The sequence below is a fragment of the Manihot esculenta genome, chromosome 9, assembly GCF_001659605.2.
Source record: "Manihot esculenta cultivar AM560-2 chromosome 9, M.esculenta_v8, whole genome shotgun sequence".
Taxonomy (NCBI): Eukaryota; Viridiplantae; Streptophyta; class Magnoliopsida; order Malpighiales; family Euphorbiaceae; genus Manihot; species Manihot esculenta.
The window spans coordinates 9,794,549-9,809,114 of NC_035169.2; the positions used below are offsets into that span (position 1 = coordinate 9,794,549).

Genomic DNA, 14,566 nt, shown 5'->3' on the forward strand with positions numbered 1-14,566 from the left:
ACTTATACCCTAACATGCATTTCTACCCAAAAATCTTGCATAAAACTTGTTTAAAACATAATGTAACTCAGAAATCGACTCTTACCTCTTGAAGATCGAGAGTAGAGGCGATCTAACTTGGAGTTGGGAGAGATTTAGCTCCTTGGGTCTCCAAGCTCAAAACTTGCTCAAAACTTTGAAAATCTTCAAAATAGAAGTTAAAACCCGTGAAAACCATGAAAGATCTAAAGAAAACACTCAAGATTGAGGGAGGAGCGGTGGAGACTCACCTTGGCCGACAATGGGGGAGAAAAAGCTCGCCCGTGCGGACCAAAGGGACCCTTTTATAGTGGCTGGCCAGGCCACGTTCGGGGGCCGAATGTGCCTCCGCATCCATGCAATGTTCGGCGGCCGAACATGAGGTTCGGCGGCCGAACCTTCACTCCCCTCACTCATGCTTTCGGGGGCCTAACGTGCCTCCAAAACGCATGCATGTTCGGCGGCCGAACTTGACTTTCGGCAGCCGAACCTGGGTTTTCTTCAAAAGATTACTCATGCAAAACTCATTTAATTTTGTACTTAAAAACATTAAAAACATGAAAACATTTCATAAAAACATGCTTTCACCCTTCTAGAAGTTTCCGACATCCGAGATTCCACCGGACGGTAGGAATTCCGATACCGGAGTCTAGCCGGGTGTTACATTTTCAGATTGAATCAGATGAGTTTCCCTCATACTGATATTGAACATTGCTTACATCAGATCATGAATTCTAATCCTGATCTTCGTACTCTTGTAAACCACGCTTCCTATAACTCATTCTAATAAAGGAAGCTTTACATCTTCTAAATATGTGTATGATTGTGTTGTGACCATGATTGACCTGCATGATAGACTAGGTCATGCATCTGTTGGGAAACTTTAACATATCAAGGGCATAAATGCTAGTAATAATTCTACAACTTGTTGTCCTGTTTGCTCTCTGGTAAAATAATCAAGACTGTCCTTTCCCATAAGCCATCAAAGCTTTTTGATTTGATCCATATAGAAATATGGGGACCCTATAAGACTAGCTCTACCCCTAGTGCTAGATTTTTTCTTACCATTGTAGATGATTATAGTAGAGCTGTCTGGACTTTTTATGATGCATCTAAAGGGCCAATCCTTTAATCTGACTAAACACTTCATCAATATGGTGGAGACTCAATTCAATATCACCGTTGATGCGGAACCCTAGCCTATTAGAGACTGAAACGACACATACCCTAGTAAAAAGAACTTAGTTCAGAAAATAATTCCCCAATCTAAAGCACTCTTAATTAATATATAATTAAGAACACTTATAATTAATTGATTTTAAGAGCAGCAAGAATAAGAATCATACAAGTTAGTATCAAACCTTATTCATGATGCAATGTCAAGAACCAAGATCTCTCTTAAGCTCTCCAAGAAGAATCGCGTAAAGCAATTGTATTGAATTATTGATAATCTGTTTATAATATGAAAAAAGAGATGCTTTATATACCGTAGGGCAACCTAGCCTAAATAAAAAAAATAAGTAAAAACCTAAATAAAAACCCATGATCTTTGCCACTTTCCACTACTATGCATGGACCCATGATCTATGCCACTATCCACTACTATGCATGGATCCATGATCTATGCTACTATCTACTACTGGTTAACTATTAACTGCTAAATAACTACCCACTGCTAAATTAGTGATGAGAAATCTGTTAATGCAAATAAAAAATTTGAATTGTCAATAAAGATACATTCGGCCTAATTGACTTGGAATGGCCAGATTGTTCTTCAACTTCAAAATGAACTTACAAAGTTTCAACATATCCTTTCATGAATCATTAAAATGCTTCCTTCAACCTTTTGGATCTCAACCTTGTAATTAGTCCTTGAGGCAATGCTAGCTCATCATTTTTGGTGTTGTTGGTTATGCTTACATCAATCATTAAGGCCATTAGGAAAGATAATTGCAGAGAATTTTTAAGTCATTCCTATAGCTCTTTGCTCACCAATAAAGGCATCATTCACCAAAGATCTTATCCCTACACTCCACAACAAAATGGAGTTGTGGAAACGAAACACATATACATCCTTGACATTGCTAGAGCTTTAAAAATCCAACCTCATATCCCTATACACTTCTGGTCAGAGTGCATTCTAACTGCCACCTACCTTAGAAACAAAATGCCTATGGAACAGTTCAATTGGACCACACCCTATGAGAGACTTTATGGAACCTTGCCACATTACTCTCACCTCAGAAATTTTGGGTGTCTCTGTTTTGCCACTACTATGGGCACCCATAAGAATAAATTTCAAGAAAGAGCTATCAAGGCTGTAATGGTGGGCTATGCTAGCACACATAAGGCTTATAAGTTGTTTAATCTCATTAATAAGTCTATTTTCATCAGTAGAGATGTCATCTTTCATGAAAATATTTTCCTTTTCAAAACAATGTTGGTATTGAGAGTTCTGTTATTCCTATACCTGTAGTTGAATATGAAAACACTGATTCTCAACCTTGCAAACTCAGCCTTACAAGTGACAGCCTTCAGGAGTGTTCTTCTCCTAGAAGGTCTCAAAGGCATAGATAGCCACTTGTTTGGATGCAGGACTATGTCAATTCATTGTACACATCCTCTCTTTCTTTCTGTCCCTCTTGCAGCTCTTATATTTGCAATGTCAATAAGGTCCATGAACCTTGCACTTATGCTCAGGCTTCCAAGGATGCTCAGTGGGTTGAGGCCATGGAATAAGAGCTTCAAGCCTTGGAAAACAATAACACTTAGACTCTTACTACTTTGCCTAAGCACAAAACAGCAATAGGCTGTAAATGGATATATAAAATGAAATTTAAACCTAATTGGGATGTTAATAGATATAAAGTCTGTTTGGTTGTGAAAGGTTACAATCAAATAGAGGGCTTAGATTATAAAGACAGGTTATCTTCTGTGGCTAAAGTTACCACAATGAGAATTTTCATTACCCTTGCTACCTATAGGCAGTGGCCAATCTTTTAGCTGGATATAAATAATACTTTCTTGCATGGACATTTGAATGAAGAGGTATACATTATACCTCCTTAGGGCTATCACAAACCTCAACCTGGGCAAGTTTGTTTACTTCAAAGATCATTGTATGGGCTTAAACATGCCTCTAGGCAGTGGAACATTAAGTTTACTGCCTTTTTTAAGACTTTGGAATTTATACAATCCTCACATGATCATTGCCTCTTTATACAATATATTGATACTTTATTTTTTACTCTGCTGGTATATGTTGATGATGTTATCTTGATTGGAAATTCTATTGATGTCATTAACAAGTGCAAGCATGCATTGTACTCAAAGTTCACTATTAAAGATTTGGGACCTATGAAATACTTCTTGGGTCTAGAGGTTGTCAGATCTTCACATGCCACTGGTTTTAGTCAAATGAAGTTTGTTTCAGATGTGCTCAAGAATGTGGGCATGTTTTACTATAAACCTGCATCCTCTCCTTTACCACAAGGTTTGCATTTAACTCATGACTCAGGAGAGCCTCTATCTAAACTTGATATGTATAGATGGCTATTTGGCAGACTTATTTACATAAATTTAATAAGACCTAATATATGCTTTGTTGTGCAACACTTGAATCAGTTTATGAGCTTGCCCCGAAAGCCTCATTGGGAGACTGCTTTACATGTGCTTTGATACCTTAAAGGGTCCTTACATTAGGTCCTTTATTTTCCTGTGAGCTTCAATTTATCTCTCAGTGCATACTGTAATTCTGATTGGGCCGCTTGCACATACTTACAAAAGTCATTATCTGGTTATTGCATCTTATTGGGGGTCTCATATCTTGGAAAATAAAGAAATATACTACTGTTTCTAAGTTTTTTGTAGATGCTGAGTATCATGCTATAGCTAATACCGTGTGTAAACTTCTCTGGATTAGCTACATTTTACAAGATTTACAGGTCTCTATTCAGTTTCCTATATCTCTTCATTATGATAGCAAAGCAGCTAGTATATTGCTGCTAACCTAGTATTTCATGAACACACAAAGCATATAGAAATCGACTGCCATATTGTGAGAGATCAGCTCCAAGGGAAATTTATCTTTCCCAATCATCTTTCCACACAAGACTAATTGTCAAACCTCTTCACCAAAGCATTATCAGTTTGTCGCCACAATTTTCTGTCCCGCAAGTTGAACCTCTTGGCCCTACCAGCTTCAATTTGAGGAGGGGGTGTTGAATTATATTAAGTTTAATGTTTTGCTGTTATTTTATTGTGTATTGAGGTGTCATTGTCTTTGGTATTAGTTCTTATGGTCTTTTTTTGTATTTTTTTTCCTTCTAGCCTTGTAATAGCCACGTGCTATCCTCGTGTCTTGCTCTTGGATATAAAAGAAAGCACATAGGCTTTTAGACACACTTGTAATATTACATTCTCAGAAATAAAACTTCAAAATATTTTTTCTCTTCTCTCTTGGTTCGAACAAGTTTTAAAGTGGTTTTCGAAAACCCATATATTCCTATGCTCCAATCCAGTTACATCGAATTCTCTATAATTCTTTTGTCTGATTATTTGGTGGCTTTAGAAATTTCGTAACTAGGTTGTTTTCAACCAAAATATGCTCCGAAGGATAATAAATTCAGAATTGTTCATAACCAGGTTGAGATTAATGAGATGCTTAAAATAGAGCAAGTGCAGGAGATTCTTCAAAATAGAGATATATAGTTGTTGTGGGTTGATATTTACCTGACGATAGTTGAGTAAAGTTAAAACATTTAAATGCAATGGAGGTGGTGGAGTTATTATAGATTCTTTTGGGAGGTGGTGTTGTGGTTTTTCTAGTGCATCTAAGGATATGTTGTTGTACCTAGTATCAAAAGGTTAGAGTATAGTTGGATTCTAATGTTGTTTTGGACCTTATCTCACAATTACCGACATAAAATTTATCACATTTTAATTATTTCTGTGCAAAGACCAGCTAATGAACTTGCAATATTATTTTTAAAAGGTAAATAGAGTGGCTAATAAGTTGGTAAATCTAGTTACAGTCGCGAATGAGAGATTTGTTCAAATTACAGAGACTCATTTTATAGTTATTGAGATCGTTAATGAAGATATTATGCATATTTGTAGCCTCAATTAATTATTTTGGATTGAGTTTTGCATCTATTTTTAAACATCATAAGCGAAGGAAAATTTGAAAAAATTTAAAGTCCATGTTTAGCCAAAATTAAAAATGAACTATAAATAGAAACTATAACTCCTAAGTACTGATCCAATCACACTTCAGATTGAGGTCCAAATTGACTTGATTACATCCAAAATTTGAATTGAGATATCAGGGGCTGGATTTGTTCTCCATTATATTTCAACACCTACTTTTTAAAAAAATATTTCTAACTATATTTACACTTTAATTTAATTTAAATTTTTGCTGTCCAACAATTTAATTATAAATTAATTATAATTCCATATTAGTATTGGTAATATCATTCTCCCAGAAAAAACAAAAAAGAATGGTGGGCGACCCGGGACCAACGTCGGTTCGGATCGCTGATCAGGTATTCTGTACTCACCTGAACCTCACGTGACAAACTGACAATCTATGTTTCCTCCGCCCACAACGCTACAAATCAAAATCATCCCCAAAACTCGATTGCACATCAATCTATCGAATCTCTCCTCCTCCACTAGCTGTTCCAATGGCTGCTTCTCTCTCCCTCTCCAGACTTCTCCTCTCGTCCCCCGCCGCCGCCACCACCACCAGTACCAAATCCCTCCTCTCTCCCATTTCCCTCTCCTCCAAACTCTCGTTCTCTTCTGCTCCTCTTAAATATCAATCCAAGTCCCTCAAACTCAAAAGATTCTCCACCAAAACAACCACCATTCCCACAATCTCTGCCACCATTTCTGTCGGCGACAAGCTCCCGGACGCCACCCTCTCCTATTTGGACGCTGACGGTGAGCTACAGACCACCACTATATCCGCTCTCACTTCGGGGAAAAAGTCAATCTTCTTCGCTGTCCCTGGAGCCTTCACTCCCACTTGCTCACAGAAACACCTTCCAGGATTCGTGGAGAAATCCGCGGAGCTAAAAGCGAAGGGGGTGGATACAATTGCGTGTATATCGGTGAATGATGCGTTTGTTATGAAAGCTTGGAAGGAGAATTTAGGGATTAAGGACGAGGTCCTGCTATTATCTGATGGAAATGGGGAATTCACCAAGAAAATTGGATGTGAGCTAGATTTGAGTGATAAGCCAGTGGGATTGGGAGTGAGGTCAAGGAGATATGCTCTTTTGGCAGAGGATGGGATTGTAAAAGTGCTCAATTTGGAAGAAGGCGGAGCTTTTACTTTCAGTGGAGCTGAAGACATGCTCAAAGTTCTTTAACTTTGTTGGTGAGATTTTCTTTATTCCTCGTGTTTAAGAGTTTTTGGTTTATTAATAAAGTGGATGATTACCTTAGTGGGATTTCCACTAATGGGATTTTCAGTTGCTCTGCTTGTTTTCTGTACTCTTTTATGTGAATTGTTTTTGTGCTTGATTGAAATGGAATGAGTTAAGAACTCTAGTCCAGTTTAGGGTAATCTCTGGAAAAGAATGTAGAATTTATTTTGTTTGAACCATACCCCAAAAATAGGAAAAAAATGAAAAGGACATAGCTTTACTCCGTTGGTTAGAAACAGGAAGACAAAAAGTGTCTCTTCTTTGGTAACTAGACCAGGCATCAAATTGGAGATGGATTTAACTCTGTTCTCTGTTTTTGTATCTTGATGGTGAGAGAAAGCTGCTTGAAGTTCACACGTGGATGGATGAGAACTTACAATTTGCAGCTTAAAAGTTAATTTTGTCAATGGAATTTGGTTTGCTTAAGTCAATTCTGAGTGAAAAGTGCAATTAACTCATTTATTTGGTGCACATTGTACACTGTTAAATTAACTTTGGCAAAGTAATCTCTTCCACTTTCTTTATGCAAGAAAAGTAACTTATGGGTATTATTATTTTTCTGCAATTTAAAAATAATTTATGTTATAAGCAAGTTCTTTGAATGTGCATTGTGTGAAAAATATGCTTCTTAAAGCATAGTATCTTGATCTTGAACTAAATGAGGATGAGTTCGTGAACTTGAAGAGAAGTGTCTTTACAAGAAAAAAAATATACCGTTAGTACGATTGCTTCTGCAAGATGGCCAACAAACAATCTCTTGTTTTCCATTTTTACTTTTTTTAAAAATTGTAATTTTTATTCTTTTATGGGGTGTAATAGAAAATAAAATCAAATGCAATTATTTTTCAATAATAAACAATTATTTCTAAATTTAAAATAATAAAAAATATTCTTATATTTATTTTGAATTTTTTTAAAACTTAACTATTTTACTTTTAAAATTTTTACCATATATTAATAATATATTTTTTGATAATGTAACTGATTTTTAAAATAACTATTTAATTTTAATTAGAAAAAATTATGATATATTTTTATTATAATTAATATATTTTTTACTATAAAAAATATTATTTTCCATTTGAAAAATATTTTTAAAATAAAAAAGTTTTATTATAAAAAAAGTAGTGGAAAACATACTAAACAACTGAAAAACTGATTTTTCAATCCTTCATTTAATTTAAAAAAAAAAAAAATCCTTCCTTTAGAAAATTGATATACATGAGGATAAAATTTTATTTTTTGACACTTACAGATTTAACCTGATGATATTAAACCTGATGGTATCTAAGAGATTATATTACTCTCTCAATATTCGATCTTCATTTTAAAAAAACTTTATTTTTTGATTTTTTTTTTAAATATTTTTTAAAAATTCACCAGATTCATGCAAGTAAACAAGTCTATTGTTTATTTCTCTAATGTTAATTCGGACAAATTACTTAGCAGTGTCCTCAGCATACAAATTAACATTTTTTTTGTCTGAAAATTAACATTGAAAATCTCAAAATATCAAAACACCTGAATTTAAATTCTGCTTTCTCCAAAAAAAATTTGTTCAATTGGAGTTAGAAAGTTCATAAATAATATATTTAAGATCAAAAATTCTCTTGCACTTTTTGTGTTCCGATTAGTCTTTCTGTCAATTTTTTTAGATATTTTTTAAAAAATAAATAAAAATTAACTTTAAATTAATTTTTAATATTTTTTAACTACTGTGAAATAAAATGAAAGGAAAAAAGAATTATTTCTTCTATAGGCAAAACGATATCTTAGTTGGGGCATTGGGCAAGTGAATGAAAATGAAATTGATTTTACAGTGTTCTAAACAAAGCTCTTAGATGATTGCAATTCACAAGAAGTCAAAATGACAACCAGAAACGATCTATGCAAGGCTTAAGTTTCTGGGTCTTATTATTGTCAAAATGACAATGAAGATAAACAATCTCATCATCTTGATTTTGTGGCTTAAATTTTGGATATGACCCGAGTCCCGCTGCAATCCAAAAGGATACTAGCCTGGCTTGGAGCTCACCACTAACCTTGTTGGGGATTGCAGAAGGCAACACTCCTGTAGAAGCTTGTATTCGCTGGTTTAGTGTTGATTCTTTGTGTGGCATCTGCTGGACCTTTGCCTCTGAGATCAGAACAAACAAGTAATTAAGCTATACACAAAATTCTTACCGTCAACAAGATCATTTATTTCCGACAACTCTCTCTCCCTTAAATGACCAAGAATCAAACTATGACAAGCCATCTTGTCTGTTTGAACTCCCTGGTCCACCATCTTCATATGCCTTCTGAAGACTTTCAATTTCAGCATGACTATGGTCATTGCATTATACACAACTGTGATCACTTTTCACTAAATAATGTCTCATAGTAAGTTTCATAAAACTTGAGACATTTCGGGGCATTTCCTATATTTGCATAACCTGGGATTAATGGGTTGTATATGATTGCATCATGACTATAACCACTTATAGTAATCTGCAAATTAGGCAAAAACCCATCTTCCAATCATGTTCACTATTTTTGTCTCAGGAATCTTTTGTACAACGGATGTATTACAACCATTGATTATGGTTGGTTTAATTGGTTTTATATAAGCCCATCATAATTAATTGTTAACACGACACGGCTAACAATTTTTATCGTACTGTACTCTTTGAAGAGTAACTCATATCAAAATCTTAAAAGTTATTGAGTTGAAATTTCATTCTAATTATGAATTCTTGTGGTTCCGGAGAATCCAGCTACAAAGAAAACAGAAATGGAAAACTCCCTCTTTTTCCGCCATTTTAATGTACACTCTTTGATTTTAAGAATGCTAATTTTAAAAATGAGTAATTACCCCTTTTCCGACCCTTATTGTCCAACTTGAAAGCGAACGGCTAATGCGGTATAGTTCTACTCGTGATCGTTGTATATATAAAATTTTATTTTTGAAAGTGTTGAACCGTCAACTTATAATATTTGCGTCTTCTAACTCAATATGGAATTAAAATTATCCCATTTCTATTAGCTTTTATTTCCTCTCACAGCCCAATGCCAAAGAAAACAAAACAATGGCCAAAAAAATTAAAAAAAGCTACCAAAAAAGAAATCTCACAATTACAATCCATTTGAAGATGTTTGATTTATCTAATTGAGTAAAAACCCAGAAGCTTCTTTCTTCAATATCTCCTTATGAACCTCTCAATCTGTATACAATATGAATCCCAAGAACAACATAACCAATACGACCTGTAGTTTCCTTAAATGTATTTGGATATTCACAAGGAAAACTATAAGCTCTCCAAGTCCTGCACTCCACTATTTATACTTCAAAACTTAAAAAGAATATGACTTTGTGCTTTCTTTTTTACACAAATGCTAAAAGCTATAAAAAAGAATTTCACTTTCCATAGGGATAAAGCTGAAGGATTTGCCAACTTTCACACTAAGATTGAGGAACAAATGTGCCCACGTATCCGAATCCCATGATGAAGAAGGCTATTGCTTGCACATATAGGTATAAAAAGTAGTGATTTTTCCCAAAAGCAGCGTCGTAGCAGCCGCAGAAGAATAAGTAAGCTCCAGCTCCAAGCTCTAACAGGTGAAGCCTGCCAATGTTTAAGAAAATAGTAAATATTTAAGTTATCTCTGACACCCTCTCCTATCCGGCAATAATAAGCTCTATTAGCCGTTAGCTAAAGGTTAGTGAGATAAACGTTTCACCATCTATAATATAATTATTGGTGTACCTTTCTCCGAATTTAAATCTGGGTTTCTTTGGTGCTTTGACAGCTTTGGTCTTGAGAGCATCTCCTAGTTTCTCAGTAACAATCCATTCATTAACCCTGCCAGCTTCTAGCAACCCAATGAAGGTAGCCTTAGTCCTGTGCAATGACATAACATTCTCAAAAAGAATCCAGAAGACCATCAGGTGTAGTGACCTGAAAAAAGAAAAAAAAAACAACATTAATATTAGCAACCATACTTGGATTTTTGAACAGCTTTGTCTGCTTTGGAGACAGAATGCAAGAAACAGAAATTGCAAGAATAAAAACCAGACCTTGGAGTTCCAACTGCATTGAGAATTGTAATAATTGAAGGAATATATACAGCTCCCCACTTTGGAACTTCAACTTCAGGTACCAAAACAGTTGCAGGCAAAACGACGCAGTAGAATATAAATGTTACTATATGAGCTACGATCTTTCTCACCAAGAAGAAGCTGTATATCACATGCACCTTCTTCCATAATGTCACCTTCTGTATTTCATAACATTAAAAATTAGTTAACAAGTAGTTTTTATTTCGAATATTTTCAAATACCCAACTCGATCAATCTTAATAGAATATATTCGGATCCATTGTTATGATCCTTTTATTAAATTCAGCTAGCACCTTATTTCTGATAATCTCCATCAACATTTTCCTGAAGAGATTAGCAGGACCACAAGACCACCGATGCTGCTGATAGCGGTAAGCCTTAAATGTGCTAGGCAGTTCATTTTTCACCTGTACAAATATTGAAATACATTAATATAATTAATTACATTAATAATATTAATTTTTTTTAAAATAAAAATTAAAAAAAATAAAATATAAAATCTCTAAAATTTATACGGAATAAATATTATAGTCACGCTAATAATATCAATATTGATAATAATAAAACACATTAAGCTATTAATTTTCAATATCCTCTTGGTTTTCTCTTGCTCTGTGCTACCAGCACGTGAGCCGGTCAGATTTTGCAGCATATTTAATTTTAAACCAGCTAAGATCGTAATTAATATTTAATTATCTCAACAGACATTACGAGAACAAAATACATGCAATTATTACCTTAAGAGTACCAAGGTACAAGAATTTCCAGCCTTTGAGACTAGCTCGGACGGCGAGGTCCATGTCCTCCACGGTGGTCCTATCCTTCCAGCCTCCAGCTTCGTTGAGTGCACCAATTCTCCATACACCTGCCGTCCCTGTTAAAATTAACCATTGATATTAGAAAAATTACCAATAAATTATGGTAAATCAGTAATTAGGAGGAATTTTTACCATTGAAGCCAAAGAAGGCATAAGTAGAGGAACCCACTTCTTGTTCCACAGTGAAATGGTAATCCAAAGACATTTCTTGCATTCTAGTCATCAAGCACTCATCAGAATTCACTGCAAAACAGCCCAGAATACCACTTAAATTGCCGCGTCAGACCAAACATAACAGCTGGCAATACATCTTCGTTAATAATGATTGTTAAAAAACCCAAAATGTTTTTTTTTTTTCTGTCCTAAAAAAAACAAATTTCCAAGTGTCGGTTAGTAGAGATAGACATTGACAGGAGCTTGAGGTCCACCATTAACATGATCTGCACATGCAGCTGCTGGGAATATTAAGAAGAGAATTTTTTTTTTTTAGACATCATATCTACCCCTTCAGCTTGAGATATTCTTCAATGGCCAAACATCCCCCTTCATAAAAACACAAAATCGACCCAGAAAAGGCCAACCCGAATCCACCCAAGCTGATCTCAATCCAAGCGTAACAGCGGAAACGATAAGTGGACAGTGTCGTGTCTAGCAGACATGCATCATGTCTAAAGGTAAGGAATTAATAATTAGAGTGTTAAATTTGAAATCTTTTAACTTTAATTAAATATATTTATTGTGGAGTTAAATTTGTAAATGGCAAATATGTCCTTAACAGACCAAGCCGTTTTATCTTTTGACATTAATGGGAAGAGAGAGAAACTGGGGTAGATCCAACTAGAAAATCAAGCTCTTTATACTGCCAAGGAAATTAAGAGGGAGACATTGGCAGCTTTATGCAGGAGGAAAGTGTAAATTCCACTGCTTCTTCACGTGGACCATCCTTGATGGTCCATTTTCAATCAAGCCAAAAAAAAAAAAAAAACCAAGCCCAGATACTAAAGTTTTTAATTTATTTTTTTTAAATTCGAACAAATTAACGTATATCCTCAACTAATTAAACATTAATTTTATAGTATTATAGAAAAAAAAATTATTATAATTTTAAATGATATAAAATATTAAATAGGATAAATTCGTAATTTTTTAATTTTAAATAATTTTCTCTTCTTAGCATGTGCGTCCTCAAAAAAGAAAAGCGGCACACTTGGCACGTGTCAAACTAGACATGGACAGCATGGATACGTCATCCTCCCTAAGTCTAACCCAACCAATCTCCACACCCCCCACAAAATAGACCCACCGACAATTCCTTGAAAACATGATAAATCTATGATAAGGTAAATGTCCGAAATTAAAAACTGCCTAAGTAGTAATTCAAGAATCAAAAGTAATTAAAGCCTACTAATTAAAAATGGGATTAAGCAAGATTACCGAATTTCCAACGAGACTGAACCAAAGCCAATTCAGGATTATGGAAAAGGAAAGGAATAGTTCGCCATAGAAAATCAGGCTCAGGCTGAAAATCTGCGTCGAAAATGGCTACGTAGTCGCAGCTTTTCACGTAGTTTCTTTTCATGCCTTCTTTCAAAGCTCCAGCTTTATAACCATTTCTATTATCTCTAATCTCGTACTTAATATTTATCCCTTTGCTTGCCCATCTTTGACACTCTAGCTCCACCAAGTCCTGCATTAATTTCCATGCAAATTTACAACATTAATTGCATCGAACGTGCTTGAAACTGGGATTAAACAACTGGGTTCTGTCGGGAAATGGTTAATAAATTAATTACCTTGATTACTGGGTCTGTTGAATCGTCAAGAACTTGAATAATGATACGATCAGATGGCCATGAGAGTCCACATGCAGCTCCAATGGAAAGCTGATAGACCTGCAGGATTATGTACACGCACAAGAAAACAATATTAATGGTGACATCTGATAGACCCAGAAGTTTAAAAAGATTTACTGTTTGCAGAGAAGGTGAAGAGAAGGACCTCTCGTTCATTGTACATTGGGATTTGAATCAGAACCATTGGATAAGCTGAGTTGCCCAACTCAACATCATCTCTTATGGGCTCCCATTTGTAGCGTCTCTCTGGTTTTCTGCCAAAAATCTTCACTAGTATAATGACAATGCCCATGTATAGCCTCTCGATGAAGAGCATCAACGACATGATCAAGCAAATGGCAACTGCTAGTCTTAACAGAGGGACGATCAATGGTGCTTTGATCTGATCCCAAATTATTGAAAACTGCATGGAAATATCATCTCTAGCACCTTGAAACGCATCAGGAATTATTGCAGTTGTCGTAAAACGATCCATTTTTGTGGGTTGTGGCTTGTTCTGTTATAGTAGGCGAAAACAGAGCACAAGCAGAGGAGAAAAAAAGAAGTAGAAGATGATTTGTTTATAGATTTAAAAGAAACACATGAGATCTGAATAGGATTTAAAGGAGTTTGTTTGATAAAAAAGTAAGAATATCTCTTTACTTGTCTTTTGCTTCTGGTGTACGCAAGGCAGTGGACAGAGCTCTGAAATCTCAGTAGCTGACTCAACCCAGCTAGAAAACTCGAAGAAGAAGCAGGGCTTAATCTATGAAGAACTCATGTGCATTATAGAAACAAGCTCAAGAATTGAAAGATTGGTAGATGAAACAAATGTTTCTGCTTCTGTCACTACAGAGACAGAAACAGAAACAGAAGAATGCCAAATCCAAAATGTGGAGAGAAACAAAGAGAGAAGTAAATGAAAAGCAAGAAATAATGCTAGAGAACAATACCCTTATATAACCTCTGTCTCTTTGCCTGTTCTGTTCTTCTACCTCTCTCTTTTCTTTTCTTTTTCTTTTTTTTTTTCCCAGTTATTTAATATTTTCTTAATTTTTCAGTTAGTTATTTTAGCCGGTAATTAATATTTAATTATATTGAGAAACAACTTTAAATTATTTATCTTAAAATTATTTTTTTGGTCCTTGGAATTAATATCTATTTATATTTTATTTTCTGAAATAACCAATATGTTCGAGAAAGAAAGAAAAAACTAATGTGAAACTTTCTTCTTGATCCTCAAAATCTATTTGTTTTATAAGTATAGTCTATATTAAATATTAATATATGAATTTACATTAGAGCATATTGAATGTGCAAAAGACGATAACTTGAAAGGAAATGTAGACATGAAACAAAACAACG

At 34.7% G+C, this 14,566-nt stretch overlaps 2 protein-coding genes across 2 annotated transcripts; one reads left to right on the forward strand and one right to left on the reverse strand.

The window, feature by feature from the left end:
• Positions 1–5,631: 5,631 nt before the first annotated feature.
• On the forward strand, positions 5,632–6,500 carry LOC110621978 (peroxiredoxin-2E, chloroplastic). Its single transcript, XM_021766299.2, has one exon. The coding sequence runs from the start codon at positions 5,706–5,708 to the stop codon at positions 6,393–6,395; it is 690 nt and encodes a 229-aa protein (XP_021621991.2). The 5' UTR covers positions 5,632–5,705; the 3' UTR covers positions 6,396–6,500.
• A 3,066-nt stretch (positions 6,501–9,566) lies between these two features.
• On the reverse strand, positions 9,567–14,147 carry LOC110622091 (glucomannan 4-beta-mannosyltransferase 9). Its single transcript, XM_021766472.2, has 9 exons — positions 13,368–14,147; positions 13,163–13,261; positions 12,804–13,056; positions 11,502–11,612; positions 11,289–11,425; positions 10,845–10,958; positions 10,510–10,709; positions 10,199–10,390; positions 9,567–10,057 (listed from the first exon to the last, which is right to left on the reverse strand). The coding sequence occupies exons 1-9, from the start codon at positions 13,695–13,697 to the stop codon at positions 9,895–9,897; spliced, it is 1,599 nt and encodes a 532-aa protein (XP_021622164.1). The 5' UTR covers positions 13,698–14,147; the 3' UTR covers positions 9,567–9,894.
• Positions 14,148–14,566: the final 419 nt, after the last annotated feature.